General features: G+C 47.8%; 1 protein-coding gene across 1 annotated transcript in view; it reads left to right on the top strand.

Annotated features, from left to right (window-relative positions):
* The first annotated feature begins 18,036 nt into the window (after positions 1-18,036).
* Positions 18,037-21,602, top strand: part of LOC139061292 (uncharacterized) — a 57,797-nt gene continuing 54,231 nt past the window's right edge. Inside the window, exon 1 of the mRNA XM_070541059.1 lies at positions 18,037-18,287. Within this exon, the coding sequence (XP_070397160.1) occupies positions 18,218-18,287 (70 nt within the window). The 5' untranslated portion in view covers positions 18,037-18,217. The remainder of the gene's footprint in view (positions 18,288-21,602) is intronic.

The following is a 21,602-nucleotide window of genomic DNA, read 5'->3' as shown; positions in this document are numbered from 1 at the left end:
CTGCTGTAGAAGTATCACTTCGCTCAGTAGGGGCACGTAGCTTCGGGAGTGCAGGCCACGCGTCAGCAGCCGTGCTGTTCGATGTACCGGTGTCCTTTGAGCTGACTGCGTTTGGCCTGGGCGGAAGAGTGGGTGGTGATATACGTGTGTGGCGTTCTGCAGAGGCTTTGGAGGGTCTTGATCGACGCCGGCGACGTGATCGTCGTCGCTTAATAGATGCTGCTGCTTCTCGGTGAGACGAGTGGTCTCTAACCATTTTCTTCAATATTTGCATTTCCTTTCGAATCAAAGGGCATTCCTTCGAAGATGCATCGTGAGGGCCGCTGCAGTTTGTGCACTTCAGCACACTGGCCTCGCATGTGTTTGTGGTGTGGGGCCCAGTGCAGCGAGAACAGACGGTAGTGTTATTGCACACACTACTCACATGGCCAAGCTTCATGCACTTCCAGCACTGCAGTGGTTTTGGTATAAAAGGGCGGACTGCGTGTCGGAAGTGGCCCACTTTTACATGCGATGGGAGGGATTCGCCCTTAAATATGATCTTCACACACCGTGATGTGCCGAGACGAAACGCGTTTGTGATGATGGTGTTCTCTGTAGCTGGCTTGATTAAGATTGACAGGTCGGAGTCGACAATGGTCTCGTCAACATCGTAAATTACGCCAGTACGGACTTGTTTGCCCAGCGGAATATAAGGGCGGACTTTCATCCCGCCAAGTTCCGTGATCTTGCGCAAGGAATCCAACGCAGCCGCGTGTTCTACGTCAATCGCTAGCACGTTCTTACGGGTGTTCACTCTGATGTCTTTGATTTCGTTTGGAACCAGCGCCTCTAGATGAGAACACACGGCTTGCCTGTTGAGGCGTCTCAGGTTGTCAGTGGCGAGAACAGGCGAAAACAGGATGGTGAGCTCCTCGGTATCCCGCGAAGATCTCACGGTGGACTCACTAGAACTCGATGATGCGCTGAGAAATCTGCGCTTTGCTTTACGACTCCGCACCAGCTCGAAGGTGTCGTCACAAGAATCTTCACCGCTGATATAGTAGTGCATGGTGTCGTCGCTGTCCGTGTCGCTCTCGGTGCCGTTGCGCTTCCTGGAGGCAGCCGCCGCGGGCACTGCCGAGTCCGGTGGACGCGCGTGAGACTCCATCTCCATCGCAGTTAAGGAGGAAATAGCAGTCCACTGGCAAAGTCTAGGAAATTCACAAAATGAGCAGAGCTGGAAGAGCCGGCGTTCTGCCTGAAGACACTTCGTCGTCTTCCTCCAATGCTGCTCAGAACCTCGATCAAAAGATTTTCGTTCGGTCTAGTAGGTCATTGCCTTTATAATCACTAGACTACTAGACTACTAGACTAGACTACTAACTACTAGACCGAACGACGATCAAAAGATTTTCGTTCGGTCTAGTAGGTCATTGCCTTTATAATCACTGCAGCACTTATCAATAATCAGATGCTACTCGAAGTGTGGCGCACGTGCTTTGCCTTTTGCTTTAGGCGGTCGCAGACTTTCAGCACTTTTCTGTCGCCCCTGCTGCAGTAGCTGCGCATCAGATGGTGCTGCGAATAGAAAGCTTCTCCCGTCCATTGCCAAACCAGGATTCAGAGTGAGGCACAAATCTTTCATCGGTTACCATTCCGTTGCTCCGCCTTATAATGCAGGAGTACCAACACACCTTGTTACATCAGGCATGATTAAACATACGACACACGTTTTAAACGTGTGTTTTAAACGTGTTTTAAACAAAGCGCCGTGCGCGAAAAGTACATGGCACATAACCTTCACAATCGCGCAGGCGTTTTTTGGATGTAAAGAACGTGTAGTTTGGCTTTGCCTTTTCGTCCAACTTTGTTTTTCGTCTAATTTCTCTAGGGTGTACAGATAACTTGCATGCTTGTAGAAAAAGTAGATGCATGTATTCATTTGTTTTTTTTTGTTTTTGCGCAAACAATCTTTTTTTTATTGCTATCGAATTGAGATGGTCGAGGGTCGGAGTTTATAGCAGAGGACAGGTTAGAAGCGCAGCGCCCCATCGGCTTCGCGCTGCCGCCGGCCCCTCCAGCGCATGCGCAAATGCAAGTCACCTGTAGGACGCTTGCCACGCGACACGGCTCTCGTCTCGTCGCGTCACAACGGACGACGTTACGCAGGGGTCGTAGTTGGCCGTGCTCTGAAGGAGATGGGGAGACAGCATGTGTGAACGCTAGGACGTCGAGCAGAGGGAGAGACCGCAGAAGTGAACGATAGTCGCGACCAGGGTTTGCGTTTCACGATTTGTCCCGAGCGAATGCGTTGCGCGGGGGAAGGGGGGGGGGAGGTGGAGTCAGCGCTCCTGTCATCTTACCCCGTGGCAAACCGTCCGAGCACCATTCCAGACCTCACCACTCAGCCGCTTCACTGTGGAAACTAGACGCAGCGATGTGCTTCAGGGAATGGCAACCAAGTGTTTTCCGAAGCTTGCGGGGGCGCTTGCCCTTTTGGCGACCGTGATTGTGGGCCAAGGTAAGACACACCTCTTCTAGAAAACAGTACATTTTGTTTTTCTTTGTCCCGTGCACGTCGGCTGTTTGGTGGATCGTTTTTCTTGACTCGTTTATTTACCCACAATACTTACTCTATTCAGGCACAGTGTGCACGTACTTTCGTGCTGCAATGCTACGTGACGTGACGCGCTCGACATTGTACTGAAAAGGTGTATTTGCGTTGGTATGAATATTTAACCTATCTGCTCTGCGGTTCAAGTGGAAGAGACTCCTTCGGTAGTTTGTATGCTCGTTACTTGATGTTAGGCTCATGTAGTTGTGCTCTACCGTATAATGAAAACAATATTGTGACCTAATGGTTAGAGCGTAGGGCTGTGTTGCTGGAAGATCAAGGTTCGTTCTCCGTTTCGGACACGCAATCCCTTCTTTTCGTTTCTCTGGGTGAGCTTGTCGGCAAGATCGCATCATCCAGCAGCAATGGTCAGCAAATTATATAGCGGCTTCGGTAAGACAGCTTTACCCCCCAAAAATTAGCTTACAGTTGCTTTGCTTTTGGTCGTATTTTGAAGGAACCTCGCGAATGGTCCTGATTAAACATAAAATACTCGGCATTCCGACGAATTACTCGGCGTTCCGACGCAGAAACTCGATACGGTCATCGGTGAATAGGAGTAGCATCGCCAGTAAGAATCCGGTGCTTGACCGCGAGCGTCTGGGCTAAAGGGCGATCGTCGAAGTCGAAAATATCTCTGTAGGACGATAGTACTTCGTAAAGATCTTCAGCCTGCGCAGAAGACAGGTCCGTCGCAACCATTTTCTGTCTCTTGGGATTGGCGGCCGAGGCTGGCCCGATGGGCCTGCTAAGCTCGCAAGAAGCATCGGTCGATAACGCTGCCACATGATGGTCGCCGAGGCAATCAACGTTGGTAAGGCAAATACCTTGCGGTAGAATTTGCTTTCCCAATCCAAAGTTAAACATAGCTATGCGAGTGCCGTTCGCAGTAATAGTAAGTATACTGTGAGGCATGCTAACGTCATACTGTAGTGGAATGTCGGGCAGAGGAGTGACGAGGTACTCGCCATCAGGGACTGGTGGGGAAGACAAGAGTTCAATATAGGCTATTCATTTTGGCGGCAGGCGAATAAAGCCGGTGGGGCGTAGGCGGCACAGGGGTGCGTCAGAAGGTTCTGCGAGAATCGGCAACTCAAGGCGAAGGGTACTGGCAGAGCAGTCAATAAGGGCAGAATGCGCAGAGAGAAAGTGGAGGCCGAGAATTGGGTCGTGGGGGCAATGAGCAATCACGGTAAAGAGGACAGGGGTGTGGCGGCCGGCAATGCTGACTCGTGCAGTACACATGCGGATAATAGGCACAGTACCGCCATCCGCAAAGCGGACGACGCGTGCCGACGCTGGGGTGAGGAGCTTTTTTAGTCGTCGTCGGAAGGCAGCACTCATAACAGAAAGATGTGCACCTGTATCGATGAGTGCAGTGACAGGATAGCCGTCAACGTCAACGTCAAGAAGGTTTTGGTTCATTGGCAACGTGAGCAGAGGATTTGAGGGCAGGGTCGACAACGCAGCTTTACCTCCAGAAGCTGCAGTGCCTAGTTTTCCGGCTGGGTCCGGGAGGTGATAGGTGGCGAAGAGAAGCGGCGGGGTTGGGGCGAACGAGACTGATGGCGTCGAGGTGAGGGCGAGCTGCTGTAGCGAAGGTTCGGAGCAGGGGAATCAGCAACAGTGGGTTCATGGCGGGTTGCATAGGGAACAGAAGGTCCAAAAGTGCGGGAATAAGTGGCGGCGTATGTCCGAGGAGCTGGTGGCCATCGGTTGCGGCAGTGACGGGCGACGTGGCCGATGCGACAGTAGTGGAAACAGACCGGCCTGTCATCAGGGGTACGCCATTCGGACGGGTTGCGGCGAGGTATGGCAGAAAAGAACTGTCGGGGACGAGGAGGGCTGGTAGAGAACTGGGGAGCGTTGGGTTGGAGACGTTGTACACACGGAGTTCAGACCCATGTTCTCAAATTCCTGTCTGACTACGGCCTGAATCATCGCAATCGTGGTTGCTGGCGGATCGGGAGGCGTCGCGGCGAAAGCTGGCGGACAGGATGCCTCGAGCTCGCGGCGAACAGTAAGGGTGACGTCGTCACAGGTGGTGGCCTGACTCGGTCGACCCTCATATGCCGACGTAGCAGCAGTGTTGGGTAGCCGCGTAATGTGGTGTGAGATAAGGCGGCTCTTAGCCTGTTCAAGGCGACGGCATTCTTTAATGATGGTGTTGATTGTCGAGGCGTTGCCGAAAACAAGTAAATTGAAAGCGTCGTCGGCGATGCCTTTTAGGACGTGTGACACTTTATAAGCTTCAGACATAGCGTCGTCAGATTTTCGGCATAGAGCCAAGACGTCGAAGATGTATGAAACGTACGGCTCTGTAGATGTCTGAACACGAGACGCAAGAGCCTTTCTCGCGGCAGCCTTGCGGCTTATGGGGTCGCCGAACAGTTCTCTGAGCTTTTCTTTGAAATTGTCCCAACTGGTTATCTCGTCGTCATGCGTCTGATGCCACACGCATGGGGTGCCGCCGAGATAAAAGATGACATTGGCGAGCATGATCGTTGGGTCCCATCTGTTATTAGCGCTGGCATGTTCATATAGCTTGCTCCATTCGTCAAGGTCCTGTTCCTCCAGGCCAGAGAACACACCAGGGTCGCGATGTTGGGCCACCGTGACGACGGGAGCGGTCAGACAAGCCGAAGCCGTTGCAGAGGTGGTCTCGTCACCGGGAGGCATGGTGACAAGCTCGATGTACCGACCACTCTGGAGCTCCGTGGCGAGGACGGGGATCGTTCACCTCCGCCAGAATGTTACGTGAAGAAAGATACAGACGGAAGAGGCTATTTAGAATGTATTTACGCTGGACTGGAGCTAGAGCGCCAGGCCGACATTTTGATGATGATGATGATGATGATGAGTTTGGCGCTTACCCACTCGTGGGGATCGGCCAAGAGTCGGGCAGACTTTGCTTATGTGTTCAGAAAATGAAGGTCAAAATTTATAATTTTGTTACATGAATTTAGGCCAGGAAAAATTGAAAGGGTTCAGTAGGCTGTCATGCTATGAGGAGGAAAAAAATAATTATCTATAATATATAACTGAGGTAATAGAGCAGGAATGAAAAGAATAATACGGTCATCAATGAAATCGGTTTCATTCAATAAAAAAATTTTCTCAGACGAAGCACACATTCCTGTGTGAGTGCCCAAGCACAGACGCTCCGAAAGACAGTAGTAGTACTGGAGTGTTCAATGGCAGGCCAAGCTGTCGCACTGTAATTTCTAATGTCATTTTCCTCATGGAGGAGAAACGCCGGCATTGCATTAAGTAGTGCTCAATCGTCTCTAATGCATTGCAAAAATGGCACAATGGGGATATTGCCAGACCAGATCGGTGCATGTAAAAATTTAGAGGTGGGACTCGACAACGTAGTCTTGTTATTGTAACTTCCGTTTGTCTTGTTTTGCAAAACTTCATGCTCCAAGGGAATTGTAAGTGGTGTAGTTCCAAGGATGATTTAAGGTTTGATTGTGATGTTAAAAGGATGCATCTTCTGAACCTGGCGGCCGTGATAAAACCAATTGTTGGAAGAAGGGGAAGCACTGGGCCACTGATAGACAGAAGCCTTGGCCAAGCTGTCTGCCACCTCATTCATAAATATGCCTTTGCGCCCAGGTACCCATATTAATCGCAGACTTCTCAAATTACTTGGAGCCAGAGAGTACAAAGTTTTCAATATGTGTGACTCACCGGGAGCAGTACGTGAGGTGCACAACGGACAATAATTTGTAATTATTACCGCGTTTGTCTTGGAAGATTGTAGCTTTCGTAAAGCTAGGACAACAGCTAGGAATTCCGCTAGGTATATTGCAGTGAAGTCGGGAAGCCGAATAGAAAAAGACCAGTCCAATGATGATGAAAAAATTCCATCTCCTGCCTTTTCTTCACTCTGCGAAGTATCCGTTGCTATAATTACGTTAGTGTGGACTTGATTCAAGTGATCCTGGAGTAAGCCGTTAAGAATATGCGAGGGAAGCTGCTTTGCATTATTTGGGTATAGCTCATCATAAGTAACAACTAGAGAATTTTAGATGCTGTTTTCCGTGATTATATCATTTATATTTACGTCTAACGGATTCAATAATGATAGCGATACAATGACTTGTGGCGTGTGAAACCATGGCCATCTGACACCGAAAAATTGGACTCGTTGTTTGATGAAGATGGACTGGGATCGTCTTAGTTGGGATTCATAGAGCCTTATAAATGTTTGAACGGTACGTATTTTAAATCTCATTTCAAGGGAAGGTATCCTTGTATAGCACAGCGTTGGCTACAAATTTTGGTAGCCCTAGATATAAGCGAAGCGTTTTCCGTTCCAGCAAAACTAGTGGACGTAGCTTGTAAGTCGCGGCGCCGGAGAATAACGCACAGCCGTACTCTAGTATAGGTCGGATATACATGCGGTAAATCATTATGAGTGTGTCTCTGCGCAGTTACACGGTGGTGAATATTTTGCCGTTGTGTGCTTGCGTGTGTTTTCTTACAATTGAGCACAGATGCCAGCAGATGATATCCGTACTTTGCAAGGATGGAAATGCTGCCCCAGTGCTGTTAAAGCAATGCTGTTAAGAAGCACCTTGTGATGGATTTCATGGCGCGTTATTCCGTAAAGCATTAGCAACGAGCTGTCAAAGCTCTAAGTCACTAGTATGTCACATGCTCGATTAAGAATTTTCTTATTTAAAAACTAAGTGAAATAGACATAGCAATCAGTTGATGGAACTTAATCACATTATCTCCTGTATTTTATTGGTCCAGCAGGACACCTCCAGTGAGGAGGAGCATGTTCCCGTGCCCCCTACCGCACCAGCCGCTGCCCACTTGGCCATCGGAACCGAGCCGGGCACAAGTGGCACTGCACGCAAGGCACTTCAGCTGCTATTGCAATACGAACACATCACTCAAAGCAACAAAGTAGTATCTGGTAAGACCTTTTAAACAGAAATTGTGCAGTTATATTATTTACATGGCAAAGAAAAAGTGCTGGCCTAAATGTCACTGCAAAACGGAACACCGATCTCTTTTGCTATTACCACCATTTGTAACGCAGTTTGTGTAGCGTACAAGCTGAAAGTACTGTCAGTGTAATATTTTATAATGATGTAGTACCTTTTTGTTTATGCAAATTTACTGTTCATTTTGTGAACGGCGTGTTGCTGGAATTAATTTTCCGGGCTTCCACCTGATAATGAACCAGTAAAATCTCTATGCAGGACGGAGCAAATTTTTGTTTATCCTGTTCACTGAGTTTATCTTTAAGGACCATCAGCTCGGCAGCAGCCCCGCAGGCCATCCCGCCAACAGCCGCTGGAGGATGCGGCCTGCAGGGCAGCCGCCGAGTATGCGCGGCAGGGTCAACTGGCTGAGACAGCGAAGGCGGAGTCCGCCAGTTACCACCAGCTGCTGCTGCAGCAAAATAGGCAGGCACGTACAACTTGGCGAGGTCATTTTTTAAAAGGTGATTAGTGCGCATGGTAATGTGCATTACAACCATACTACACATGAGAGGCATCTGTGGTCATTTGGCTCATTGGCTCATGCACGTTTATATATCTCCTTTGAGGTGTTCTTTAACACATAGCAACCTATAAAACATTTCCAGTGTTGCATGTATCACCACAGCATGATCATCTTTTGTTTAACAATTCAACTAGTCACCAATACTGTCTTCTGACAGGCAGAAGCAGCTTCGTAGGATTTGCTACATTTCACATGTTTTTTAACATAACAGACCATATACGTTTGCACAGCCATTTCTCATGGCATATGTAAATGATCCCGCTGCCCTCAAGAGTAACCTTGCTGAAGCTGCAAGACTTCCAAATAGTGCGAATCAAACATTTACACTGCATAACCTGCTGCTGAATTAAGTGAATTTGTTTTGCAGCATCATCAGCAGCTGGCGGAGGAGCTGAGGGCGACCAGGCAGGTCCAGCTGCAGCAGGCAGCACAGATACATGGTCTGAGAGAGGCCACTGGCCTCATCGCGACCACGCTGCGCCGGCTCCTGGCTGCTCTGGCTCGCCTCCGCGAGCCGCATCAGCCATGAGGGACAGTTTTTTTATGCGAAGCATATTACGAGAGCTCAACCCAGCTCCTCAGGCGCGGCGGTGTCGCCAGTGTCGCCATGAAACCACGTGACACCGTGACGTCACGACAGAGGAGAAGTGGCTTTGGCTCAACTCTTGCAAGACGGGCTGGGTGGGAATCGAACCAGGGTCTCCGGAGTGTGGGACGGAGACGCTACCACTGAGCCACGAGTACGATGCTTCAAAGCGGTACAAAAGCGCCTCTAGTGAATGCGGTGTTGCCTTAGAAACGAGCTGTTTCTAAGGCGTGCGTCTCTTGCTCAGGCGCACATTTCGTTGCCGCGCCGAACGCTGCTTTGCTCGACTGCTGGCATGTTCGTTTATCGATGCGCATCATCATTTTCCCCGATTGTATCATTCCCTTCCCCTTCCGCTTCTGCCTTTCCCCTTATATAAGGCACCCGTCTTCCGTTAATAAATGTTAGTTGACAGTCAGCGCTTCTGTCCTGTCCCTTACTTTGTGGTTGCATGTGTTTGCGCTGTAAACAGTTTTATGTCAAGTATGCACCAACTCGCCCAGAAAGAAGTTTTAATGAACTCGACGCTCACCGCGTCCAATGCGGGGCGCGTAGTCGCTGCCCTGTAGCCCATTGTCTTACACCCCTTGGTGGGTCGACGGGAACGCTGTCGCGTTCCACTCTTGAAGGCGAAGCAGTAATGCATGAGTTGTTTCTTCGTCTAGCCGAACCAAATATAGCCAAGCAACAGCAGTTCACCAGGCTAAACAGTGGTTCAACAACTAAAATAAAGGCTAGTATGCTTCGCATCCTGGGCTTAACCTTACCTAAGCCACAGCCATCTTTTTTTCCTCCCCCCCGCCCCCCGATATCATCCTATCATCCTTTAGTGCTAGTAGATGCAAGTGTTGCCTATCTTTCCATTCAAATCACCGCTGCAGCATTTGGTGGTGGTGCCCATATGTCCTCGCAAGCTGTTGTGACGAGTTGCAGCCAACCTTGCGAACTGATGTGCAGGTCATGTGCGATCATGGCAGCGAAAATTTCTAGTGCTGTGATGTCACTTGAAACAGGAATGCATCTTTTTTTCGGTATGTAGCACTAAAGGATGATATGACTGTATTCCATACACTTCTCTCCCTAGTCATATTTTTTTTGCAAGGTAATTTCTTTACATGTTTATTATCACTTGCAGTGCAAGTTTCCAGTGCAAGTTGCAAGTTTGCATATTTTCGCATTCCTGTTCCTAATCGTATTTTTTCCGCAAGTTCATTTCTTTTAGTGTGTATTTTAATTTGTGCAACTGAGACGTTATAATTTATATGTAGAATTTTCGCCATATTTTCATTAGGTGTTGCTCACATTAGTTTTGCTGTTACTGATATGTTTCAGCTCTTGTTGGGAAACATAACAGGAGGTACAAAATGAATGTTGTACAGGTCTACGCCCCTACATTCAGTCATGACGACCAGGAAGTCGAAAGCTTCTATGAAGACGTCGAAACGGCGATGGGTAGAGTGAAAACAAAATACACTATACTGGTGGGCGACTTCAATGCTAAGGTAGGCAAGAAGCAGGGTGGAGATAAGGCAGTCGAGGAATATGGCATAGGCACTAGGAATAGCAGGGGAGAGTATTTAGTAGAGTTTGAGGAACAGAATAATATGCGGATAATGAATACATTCTTCCGAAAGCGGGATAGACGAAAGTGGACGTGGAGGATCCCGAATGGCAAGACTAGAAATGAAATAGACTTCATACTCTGCGCTAACCCTGGCATCATACAAGATGTGGACGTGCTAAGCAAGGTACGCTGCAGTGACCATAGGATGATAAGAACTCGAATTACCCTAGACCTGAGGAGGGAACGGAAGAAGCTGTTACATAAGAAGCCGATCAATGAATTAGCGGTAAGAGGGAAAATACGGGCATACCAGATCAAGCTACAGAGCAGGTGTTCAGCTTTAACTCAGGAAGAGGACCTTAGTGTTGAAGCAATGAACGACAATCTTGCGGGCATCATTATGGAGTGTGCAAGAGAAGTCGGTGGTAACTCCGTTAGACAGGATACCAGTAAGCTATCGCAGGAGACGAAAGATCTGATCAAGAAACGTCATTGTATGAAAGCCTCTAACCCTACAGCTAGAATAGAACTGGCAGAACTTTCGAAGTTATTTAACAAGCCTAAGACAGCTGACATAAGGAAGTGTAATATGGATAGAACTGAAAATGCTGAAACTGAAACGGAGGAAGTCTAAAAGCAGTGAAGAAGAAACTAGGAATTGGCAAGAATCAGATGTATGCGTTAAGAGACAAAGCCGGCAATATCATTACTAATATGGATGAGATATTTGAAGTGGTTGAGGAGTTCTATAGAGATTTATACAGTACCAGTGGCGTCCATGACGATAATGGAAGAGAGAATAATCTAGAGGAATTCGAAATCCCACAGGTAACACCGGAAGAAGTAAGGAAAGCCTTGAGATCTATGCAAAGGGGGAAGGTAGCTGTGGAGGATCAGGTAACAGCAGATTTGTTGAAGGGTGGTGAGCAGATTGTTCTAGAGAAACTGGCCCCCCTGTATACGCAATGCCTCATGACTTCGAGCGTACCAGAATCTTGGAAAAACGCTAACATAATCCTAATCCATAAGAAAGGGGACGCCAAAGACTTGAAAAATTATAGACCGATCAGCTTACTGTCCGTTGCCTACAAAGTATTTACTAAGGTAATTGCAAATAGAGTAAGGAACACCTTAGACTTCCGTCAACCAAAGGACCAGGCAGGATTCCGTAAAGGCGACTCAACAATAGACCATATTCACACTATCAATCAGGTGACAGAAAAATTTGCGGAATATAACCAACCTTCATATATAGCTTTCATTGATTACGAAAAAGCGTTTGATTCTGTCGAAACCTCAGCAGTCATGGAGACATTACGGAATCAGGGTGTAAACGAGCCATATGTAAAAATACTGAAAGATATCTACAGCGGCTCCACCGACACCGTAGTCCTCCATAAAGAAAGTAACAAAATCCCAATAAAGAAAGGCGTCAGGCAGGGAGATACGATCTCTCTAACGCTATTCACAGCGTGTTTACAGGAGATATTCAGAGACCTGGATTGGGAAGAATTGGGGATAAGAGCTAATGGAGTATACCTTAATAACTTGCGATTCGCTGATGATATTGCCTTGCTTTGTAACTCAGGGGACCAACTGCAATGCATGCTCACTGACCTGGAGAGGCAAAGACGAAGTGTGGGTCTAAAAATTAATCTGCAGAAAACTAAAGTAACGTTTAACAGTCTCGGAAGAGAACAGCAGTTTACGATAGGTAGTGAGGCAATGGAAGTGGTAAGGGAATACATCTACTTAGGACAGGTAGTGACTGCGGATCCGGATCATGAGATTGAAATTCTCAGATCTCAGATTGATCTGAGAATCTGAGATCTCAGATTCTCAGATTGAAATTCTCAGATCATAAACAGCAGGTTGCCATTATCACTCAAGAGAAAAATGTATAACAGCTGTGTCTTACCAGTACTCACGTACGGGGCAGAAACCTAGAGGCTTACGAGAAGGGTCCTACTTAAATTGAGGACGACAGAATGAGCTATGGAAAGAAGAATGATAGGTGTAACATTAAGGGATAAGAAAAGAGCAGATTGGGTGAGGGAACAAACGCGAGTTTATGATATCTTAGTTGAAATCAAGAAAAAGAAATGGGCATGGGCAGGACACCTAATGAGAAGGAAAGATAACCGATGGTCATTAAGAGTTACGGAATGGATTCCAAGGGAAGGGAAACGTAGCAGAGGGCGGCAGAAAGACAGGTGGGCGGATGAGATTAAGAAGTTTGCAGGGACAACATGGCCACAATTAGTACGTGACCGGGGTAGTTGGAGAAGTATGGGAGAGGTTTTTGCTCTGCAGTGGGCGTAACCAGGCTGATGATGATGATGATGATGATGATGATATGTTTCAATTTACACCGTTTTTCCAAGGAAGACATACAATGTGCAATCACTTTTACGACAACTTCGACATTGTCTCGCACACATACAAGTGCACTTAACTACAATGCTGTCATAACTGGAAATGAATTTTCATGCTCTATGTATGTCATGTTTGCAATGCCAAACCTTTCGTGCCTACGCAATGCAAAGTGGCCGAATTTGAATTTTTTTAACACCAAGCGCTTGTTACTTGTGATAGTTATTGTGATGTTTCAGGTGTCCTTACCTATGATAGCAATACAGCCTAGTGCCCATTGTAGTTGAGCACAGTTTGTCACATACATAATGGAGTCATCGATGTGGGCACAATTTTCACATTCGCTGCCAGGCTGCTCTTGCAGCCGTTATATGAAATACCGTTGAAGTGCCAAGCATTTTCTCCCTTGTCGTTCCTTAGAAGGATATGATGGCTGTTTTATATTGTGATCTTATTACGGTACTAGTCATTGAAAAGAAACTATTTCGTGCTGCAAACATGCTGACGCCATAATAGACAAGACATTTTGCTTGCTGTTCAGTACTGAATGAAGATAAAGGGTTGTGCGCGAGTTAAAAAAAACGTCATTCTGCTCGTGTCACATTTGTGCAATTTAACATCTGTCAACGGCCCATTGGTAGTGTACTGGGTTTCATGCAGTGAACATCACACGGCTGTTTTGGCGCCATGAAGTCATGCTCTGTGTACTTGTCTGTCATTTGCTTTGAAGAAAGATGGCAGTGAAGATGGATCACATGGTTTTATTTACAATGCAGATATAAGTAAACGATTTTAAACAATACAAGTGGCACTTGAAATGAATATTTACAATTCGTGTTCCTTCAATTTCAGTACTATTTGCATATGTAGACTCTCCCAAGGGAGAATAGCGCGCTTGACATGCCAGGCGATCGTTCTCGGCATAACTTGGCCTTATTTCAATGAACTGTGCGGTGGCTGTGTGGCAAAACAGCGCAGGGCCTACAAGGTGCGTGAGAACAGTACACATGGTGGAGCGACAGGGGTTGTGCTTGGCGTCAGCCCAAATAAGAAGCGAGGAGACGAAGACCGATATCCTCCCATGCAGTGCAGATGGCGGTGACAGTGTCGGTGATGACAGAAGCAACGGCAGCAGCAGCAAATTATTTGCAGCAGCACCAAATCGGAAGTGGCTACAAAATTCTGCTGATGAGCACAAAGTGTTCCATCCACAGGTACTAAATAAAAGGCCCTCATGTAGTGTCACAGTGGAATGATGCAATCATCTGCAGTAGTGACAGCTCACTGGCAGAGGACACGTGAAAACGCTGGTTAGGATTGAGCAGATTTGAAAAAAAAACCAGCACGCTATCCACTAATTGCACACATTTCTTCACATTCGTTCCTGCTCTCTATTAGGTGTGTAGAGAGCAGTAATAAACACCTGCCTGCAGTGTCAGGAACGTGTAAATTGTTGCTATCGGTGCTGCTGTCGACGCAGCCACCTTCGCACCCTTTGCAGGTAGTGCTGGTGCTGCTGCCGAGTGGTGCCGAATGAGCTAATAACATTATCCCGGGCAGCACAGCCTTTCAAGTACATCATGCGCACTGCCCTCACTCGGGGAACTCTCTGTGGAGAGAGGGTGCCATTTTCATCGTCAATGCTGCTGCTGCGGCTGTCATCACTGACATCATCCAACACGTCACCTTCATCAAGACACAAGTTGTGCAACACTACACATGCTGCAACGACGTTGGCAGCACAGTCTGGTTCCTAGTGGAGGGCGCGGTATCGCTGAAGGCAGCGAAAGCGGCTCTTCAGAAGCCCAATGCACCACTCCACTACGGACCGCATGACAGCATCTGCAGTGTGGATGGGAGGGTGGCCTGTGATTGGGGTCAGGAGCCGTGGTTCTAGGCGATAGCCGCCATCACCTATAGGATCGTCAAAAATGGTATGTAATCTCCACAAAGTTTAGTAGGTGAAGCATGGGTCATGCAAAATGCACCTACTACAGAAAGGCTGCAATAAAGAAATATACAGGCTGAGCACCTGACGCAGATGTGATTACAGATAACACTAGCTGGGACATAGTAGCATCCCTATTTGCCGCAAGGCAGCTCTTTGTGTAGTCTTCATTCATAAATGACTATCAGTGTAAAAAAGAATGTGACAACACGTGCACTGTACACTCATATTAAAAATTAGTTTAAATTACAGCGCACGTGTGCTGTCACTTTGTTTCGTGCAGATACCATTCGGGCTTCAATATTCTCTTGAGGCGCGAGCCCGCTTTGCTGCATGCGGCCAGAATTCTACAAAATTTCACCGCTGCTCACCGAGGAGGTGTTCGCCGGCCTTGGCAATATGCCCCTCCTGGAAAAGACGACGCAACCACGTAGTTCTCCAGACGTTGGCGTCGTGGTCTGACCCCGGTCGCAGAGCGTCGACGGCGAGGATCTGCATGCCTGCGTCCCAGATCTGACGAGAGCGCGCACAGCATAAGCCACGCGTCGCCATGATGGGCAAATCAGACAAAAATTAAGGTACTTACGAACATTGTGTTGAGGACGTAGTAGCCTTTGCGGCACATGAATGCCGACTTCTGCTCTCCCTTCGGTGCGATGATGGCTATAAGGCTGCCTTCCACGCATCCGATGACGCCGGGCATGGAGCCGTGTCGAAGGAACGCTTCCTTCACAGCCGCCTTCTCCTCCGACGTCCTCGGGAAATGGATCCACTTGTTGCGGGCCCCGGCTTGGACGATTGCCTTCGCCACGCGTCGCACACACTTGCTGACCGCAGGCTGGGTCACGCCGATCGTCTCCTCACTCCCTACCGAGGCTTGAAAGCTGCCCGTTGCGAAGAACCGCAGCGCGCACAACACTTGTCGCTTCACCGACAGCGCTGAAGTTCTCACGCCTCCGAGTTCCTCCGCTACTTCATCGCACAGCCACCGCACAGTTTGTTTCTTCAGGCGAAAGTGCCGCCGAAACACATGCCCTGGCATGTCAAACGCATCCTCGGGCTCCCGCCTCCCGCGCCCAGGCTGACGAGCCGCCGCAGCCGCCAACGCAATCAAGAAGGCCGCCATTTTCTATTCCAAACGGAACGGGGCACTCACCGGTTATTCCACGAATTCGACGGGTTCGTTCGGCATAAGTTAGCATAATGAGTGCGTAAACGTCACTTTGCCTTGGCGGTTTTTGAGCACTCCTGACGTCGCTTGACGGGGAGGAAAAATGGGCGCGGCCTCAAAAAATTCGACAGATGAGCGAGCGGTGTCGGCAATTTTGGAACAGGAACAGAACAAAATAGCTTTACGGTATGCTGGCCCTTGCTTTCCGCAGCTTCTTCTTCATTAAAATTGAACCCTGACGGGAAAGACGCCATCCTGACAAACTACGCGCATGGCTAAATGGCGGGATCATCGAACGGCTGGAGCCGATGTACGTGCACAATCTCACGACCACAGTGGCAGCGATCAGAAGGCTGAGGCACATGCTCGGTAGCAGAGTTCACATGAGAAAAATATCTCCTGAGTCTGTAAGGGAGAAGCACGAAGAAAATATTCCAAGCGACCAGTTGGGGCACAAACCTGACAATAGTGCGAACTGGCCCAGTACATAGCCCAGGCAATGAGGCTAGCTCAGCGACGCATCTTTTTTGTTACACCAGGCGTTAAGAGTTAAAAGCGAAGTAGCTTTTACAACAACTACATTAGTTTTTGCAAGAGTAAGATGTTTATCACAGGATTAAGTAAACATTTGCGACGCCGCGGAATGACGCATCACTATAGAACCTTGGGCTCTCAAGACGTACAGGAAAAAAACAGAAAATAAAAGTTTAGTGCACAACTTTGCGCTTTAAAAACCTTGTTTGTTTAGCCAGATAAACGTGAACAAATGTAAGATAGTATGATCTTCTGCTCTGTCTGATAGTTATGTTATTATTATTATTATTATTATTATTATTATTATTATTATTATTATTATTATTATTATTATTATTATTATTATTATTATTATTATTATTATTATGGAAGAATGAACGAAGAGAGCAACAAGATCGCGAGTCGCTGGCCGCTTCGTGTTGATGGTGGTTAGCCATCCTCACTCAAACTCATTTTGTATATATATATTGTAAATAGAATCTTCTATACTCCCAACATCCGCGTAACATTATTATTATTACTATTATTATTATTATTATTATTATTATTATTAGTAGTAGTAGTAGTAGTAGTAGTAGTAGTAGTAGTAGTAGTAGTAGTAGTAGTAGTAGTAGTGGTAGTAGTAGTAGTAGTAGTAGTAGCAGTAGTAGTTGTTGTAGTAGTAGTAGTATTTGCTTTGAGAACATCAATGCATTAGACAAGACAGGGAAAGCGAGGAGCAGGCTGGCAACTGCTGCCACCGGAAGGGGCACAACGCGGGCCTACTATTCAGAAAGGAGGAGATAGAAACATACAAATAGAAGCTAAGAAGGAGGAGAAAAAAGAGGAAAGCAAGAACAAGATGGCTAAACTCGAAGAAATAAGAAGAACGCAGTGAGTACAGGAAACACCGAGTAGGGCCGGTGACAGCTGGTCATGCCACTAAAGATGTCGAAATATAAGAAATATTGTTGGAGGTACCGTCACCCGTAAATAGAAATATGTTACATACGTGAACCTTGGACGGTTTCTTTTAGAAGAGTAAGGAGAGTGCTATGCGCCTGATTGCGTCGAGACGCACAACCACTGGGGTATAAACATTGATCGAGTGTCGTGCACTGCAGGCCAGGAAGGTGATAATCCCGCACTAGCGAATTCTGCTGAGGGATGTTAGGGGGAACACTCCGATATTGCGCGCTGAAGCATCTCGCAGCAACCGCAAAGCGTACACGATGGCCTGGCAACACGTCCTTGTCGGTATGAACGTTCCCACAGCCAACCCTCAGCTTGAGTAGTCGTGGTTTAGTGCGATGAGTTGTTTCGATATCGCAATCAACACGTGCATTTAAGCAGAGCAATCGTTATTATGGAAGGGCACTGTGACAGTTCGAGTGCATTACTGTACGTGCCCCTAGGAGAGACCTTTGATATTTGGGGTGATGCCACAAATCGAAACGGCGGTCTGATATTTATGCCGCCGTCGTCATAGAGCTCTCAAAGCTGCCTCTCGCGACGCGCATCCACGCATGCCCCCTTATCACGGAGCTTGAGAGTGCGTGGCCCAGAGCACATATGGAGGGGCGGAAGGCGAGGAGGGGAACGCGCCTGCCGAGCACTCGCGCGCGCTGCGCCTACCGATAAAGGCAAGTTTGCATGTCGTAGCGTTGGCCCCGTCAGGGTGCAAGCGGCGCCCTACGGTCTAATCTGTGACTCCTCCACGTCCCCTGATAGAGAGGAGGAATTCGTGTGTGACGGCACGTTTTGCGAAAAGGTCACGCAATACACAAGTTGATAACGGCAGGCGTGCCCAGTGCAATGCTTCCGCAGCTAACGGAGGAATTATATCACCCGTTTAGCAATACCCTGTGGCGTAGTACTTAAGGTCTCACCGCTCGACCACATCCCTCTGGACATTTTGACGCAGCGGCTCGCTTCAGAGAATGACGACGAAACTGCTGTCAATGCTCGCAGGGGCCCTTGTGCTTTTCGCGCCACTCGTTGTCGCCCAAGGTAAGACACGCCTTTCCCGAAAATAGGGGCATTACCCGTGGGACACGGGTGACAAATAGTGTCTTTACCCGTGGGACACGTTTTGGTCGATTTGTTCATTTGCTTAAAATAATTCGGAGTGCCTAAAGCTACGGTGGGCGCACGCGGGAAGGATTCAGCTTGTCGCCCTAAACACGTGTCGGGAAAGCGAATCCGCTAGGACAACGCCCTTTCGCAACCGCGTTCCGCGAAGCTTCATACTACCCTCACAATACAGTAGTTAAAATAGATACACTGATGCTTTTCATAAACGCGTACCTTCTCGTCGTCCACTGCAAGAGCTAGGAACCTGGTCAAATGGAAAGGACGCATACGTGCGGTAGCGCGTTTCGACAGCAATCCGTGTTAGCCCGGCTCAAAGCCCGTCATCGTAGTGAAATCGGTGTGTATAAGCGGCTCTATGCATTACACGCCTCAGAAAATAAGGGTTTAGAGTTGAATGTACGTGAAGCGTAGGAAAATGGGTGCCGTCGCAAAGCACAACTCCACAAAAGTAATGCGGCCACTTGTCTAATGATTTTTAGGCAGTCGTTATTACAGCAACTGAAAAAGCCACTTGCTAAGCTTCAGTAGTGGTGATGAGGTGACTATGAGTAAATGCCAAGCAGCGGTACGCAGCCAGCCTGCGTCGCCTAATCTGGACATGCTTGCCCTCAGTTACAGACAAGCTTCGTTTATTTCGCGCCCAGCTACTACCATTACACGTCGCTGGCTAGCTATGGCGCCTCCCTGCGTGCGCGGTTCGGGCTTTCTACACGGGTGACGCGCACTCTACGTGTATCGAGTTTGAGGGCAGCGAATAGAATGCCTTTCTCTTGCTGTGAAAGTCCGCATCAACGCTATGGAAGCAGACGAGGCTGTTCTTACGGGATTGATTAGCAGGCCAATCTCCGCAGGCTGCGCCGAAAAAGGAATGCGACAGACATAGAAGGGGCGCTTACGCGAAGGAAGCATGTATTAAGCTGTTCAGCGTGCTTATGCCGACAATCCTAACGAAAAACAGGGAAAAACCAACTGAAACATCACATCCCATTACTGTATTTCCCTTGAAGACCCCTTTCGGGGTACATAAAGGTTGGGGTGTACAAAATCGGACGTGCTTCCATAAAAACTGCCGCATCCATCCAACGTACCTCTAAAAATATCCGAGGACATCTAAACACTTCTTTTGAGTTGAGAATACGAAAGCAGTAATGTCCACTTTGGAAGCCGCTGAGTGGTTCTTCGAGTTTTGCACTGCGAGTAATGTTTGCGTTAATGGCCCCTCCACAGGCCCTGTATCTGCAGAGTGTACGATGGTGGATTTGGCTGCGTTCTTCGCTCGTTTTCCTGCGTCCTTCCGCTCCCTTACAAAATCTGCGGTACGTGTACTAGCGTAAACGGCCACGTTCCGCTACTGCAGAAATTACGGTCGCCGGCGATGTAGATTGTTCAGACTCCACAGCGTCGCGGGCTGCCTGAGCCAGCCAGCGTGAGCCGGCATGCGCAAAGTTCAGCCAAAGTTTATAATTTCACATGGTGAAGTTGCAATAGCAATATCTTGTATCTTAAACTACATGACACATTCTTTTATGCATCGGAAATACCGATACTGATACACGTCCTGCCAGAGGTATCGTGATACAGATACAAGATACCCAAAGAATATTTAAGATAGTATCTAAGGTACACGTTTGTTCGAAGCTGCCATGCACTGACCTCAGCACAGCTGCACGATCTGATACCCGTTCCATCTCTGACCACTCAGTGACCCAAGTAGGCAGAAAAACGGTTAGATACATAGATAGAAACATAAATAGATCGATAGATAGCCCCCGGAAAGTACGTGACGCAGCCTAAGACTGCTAACGGGGGGCATCAAATAAAAGGCAAACAATGAAACAAATCCATGAAAAGAAAATTGTGACCTAATATTTAGAGTGTATGGCTGCGTTGCTGGGCAACTGAGTCTCATTCCCCATTTCGGACGCGCGATTCCTTCTTTTCTTTCCTGTGTGTGAGCTTTGCAGCAAGACCGCCTCATCCAGCAGCGATGGTCAGCAAAGGCTAAAGAACGGTCTGGTAAAAAAAAATGCACTTATGTTTTCGCACTTAGGGCTGTTCTGCCTTCGGACTTATTTCACAGCAAGATCAAAGATGGTCCCTATTGGTCAACATATAAAACTCGGCAGTATTATTTGCTTGCTTTTGCAAGCACACACATACACAACAGGACGGACGTATTCTATTATTGGAGGTATTTCCTGGCCCTGCATTAACACTGTGTATTTACTTTTTTCATGGAATACCATAAATTCTGATTCTTTAAAACTAAATCTTAGTCCTACATTTTCAGCTTCTTGTCCACAGATATCAGGCAGTTGATGCATATCGCTTTAATCGCCTTGCGAGACGCTCCCTCCTAACTATTTTCCTTTTTCCATGACATCGTGCCAGTTGTCACATGATGTGAGAGGTGCACCCCGTAGAGTCGATACGCGCACACATTGTATTGCTGTTGCATATTTTTATACCAGGTGGCACGCCAGGTAGCAGTTGCAAAGGTAGTGGTGAAAGGTAAATAGAGAAGGCTTGAGGAAAAAACGTACGATTAAGAAGGTCTACAAAACATTTTAGAATGAGAAACATGCATAGCATTCGTGAACAAATCAGGCAGTCTAGGTGACTGCTTGTCCGCGTCCCGTTTCAAGGGGAATGCCAATAAATCAGCATCATCATTATTAACACTGCGTCACGCGATGTGACATGCGCGCCGCATAGCGTCGGTAGCTGCGAACTTTGCAGGGCAGTTGTGTTGTATTCCACCAGGTGTCCGGACATGTAGCAGTTGGATGTAGCAGTTGCATGGAACGTGTAGCTGGACCTGGTTAACACGGGCAGGCAAGGTGACTATTTGTCACCGAGAAGAGGCTGCTTCAAAGGGGATGCCAATAAATGATCAGCGTCATCATCAACAACATCGTATCGTGCCACAGGCCAAGGGATGTGGCATGTGCGCCGCGTAGTCTGGATAACTGTGTTCACTGATCGGTACACGTTATGGCACCTCCTCGCAATTAAAGTACGAACCGCTGCTGAAGAAGCAAATCGTAGCGCTACGAACGCGGCTACGACATTTCGGTCTTGGGGAAAGCTGCGGGAGCGCCTCTACGCCGATCGCCGTTCGATCTTCCGGCTATATCGATGGCAAGAGCTTAGTGACGACACGCTAAGAAGTTCTGCAATCCAAACAGCTTGTTCAAACCTCTGGAAAGAGAGAGAAAACTTGCCACTTAT

The sequence above is a fragment of the Dermacentor albipictus genome, chromosome 6, assembly GCF_038994185.2.
Source record: "Dermacentor albipictus isolate Rhodes 1998 colony chromosome 6, USDA_Dalb.pri_finalv2, whole genome shotgun sequence".
Classification (NCBI taxonomy): Eukaryota; Metazoa; Arthropoda; class Arachnida; order Ixodida; family Ixodidae; genus Dermacentor; species Dermacentor albipictus.
This window is presented reverse-complemented; position numbering and strand designations above follow the sequence as displayed.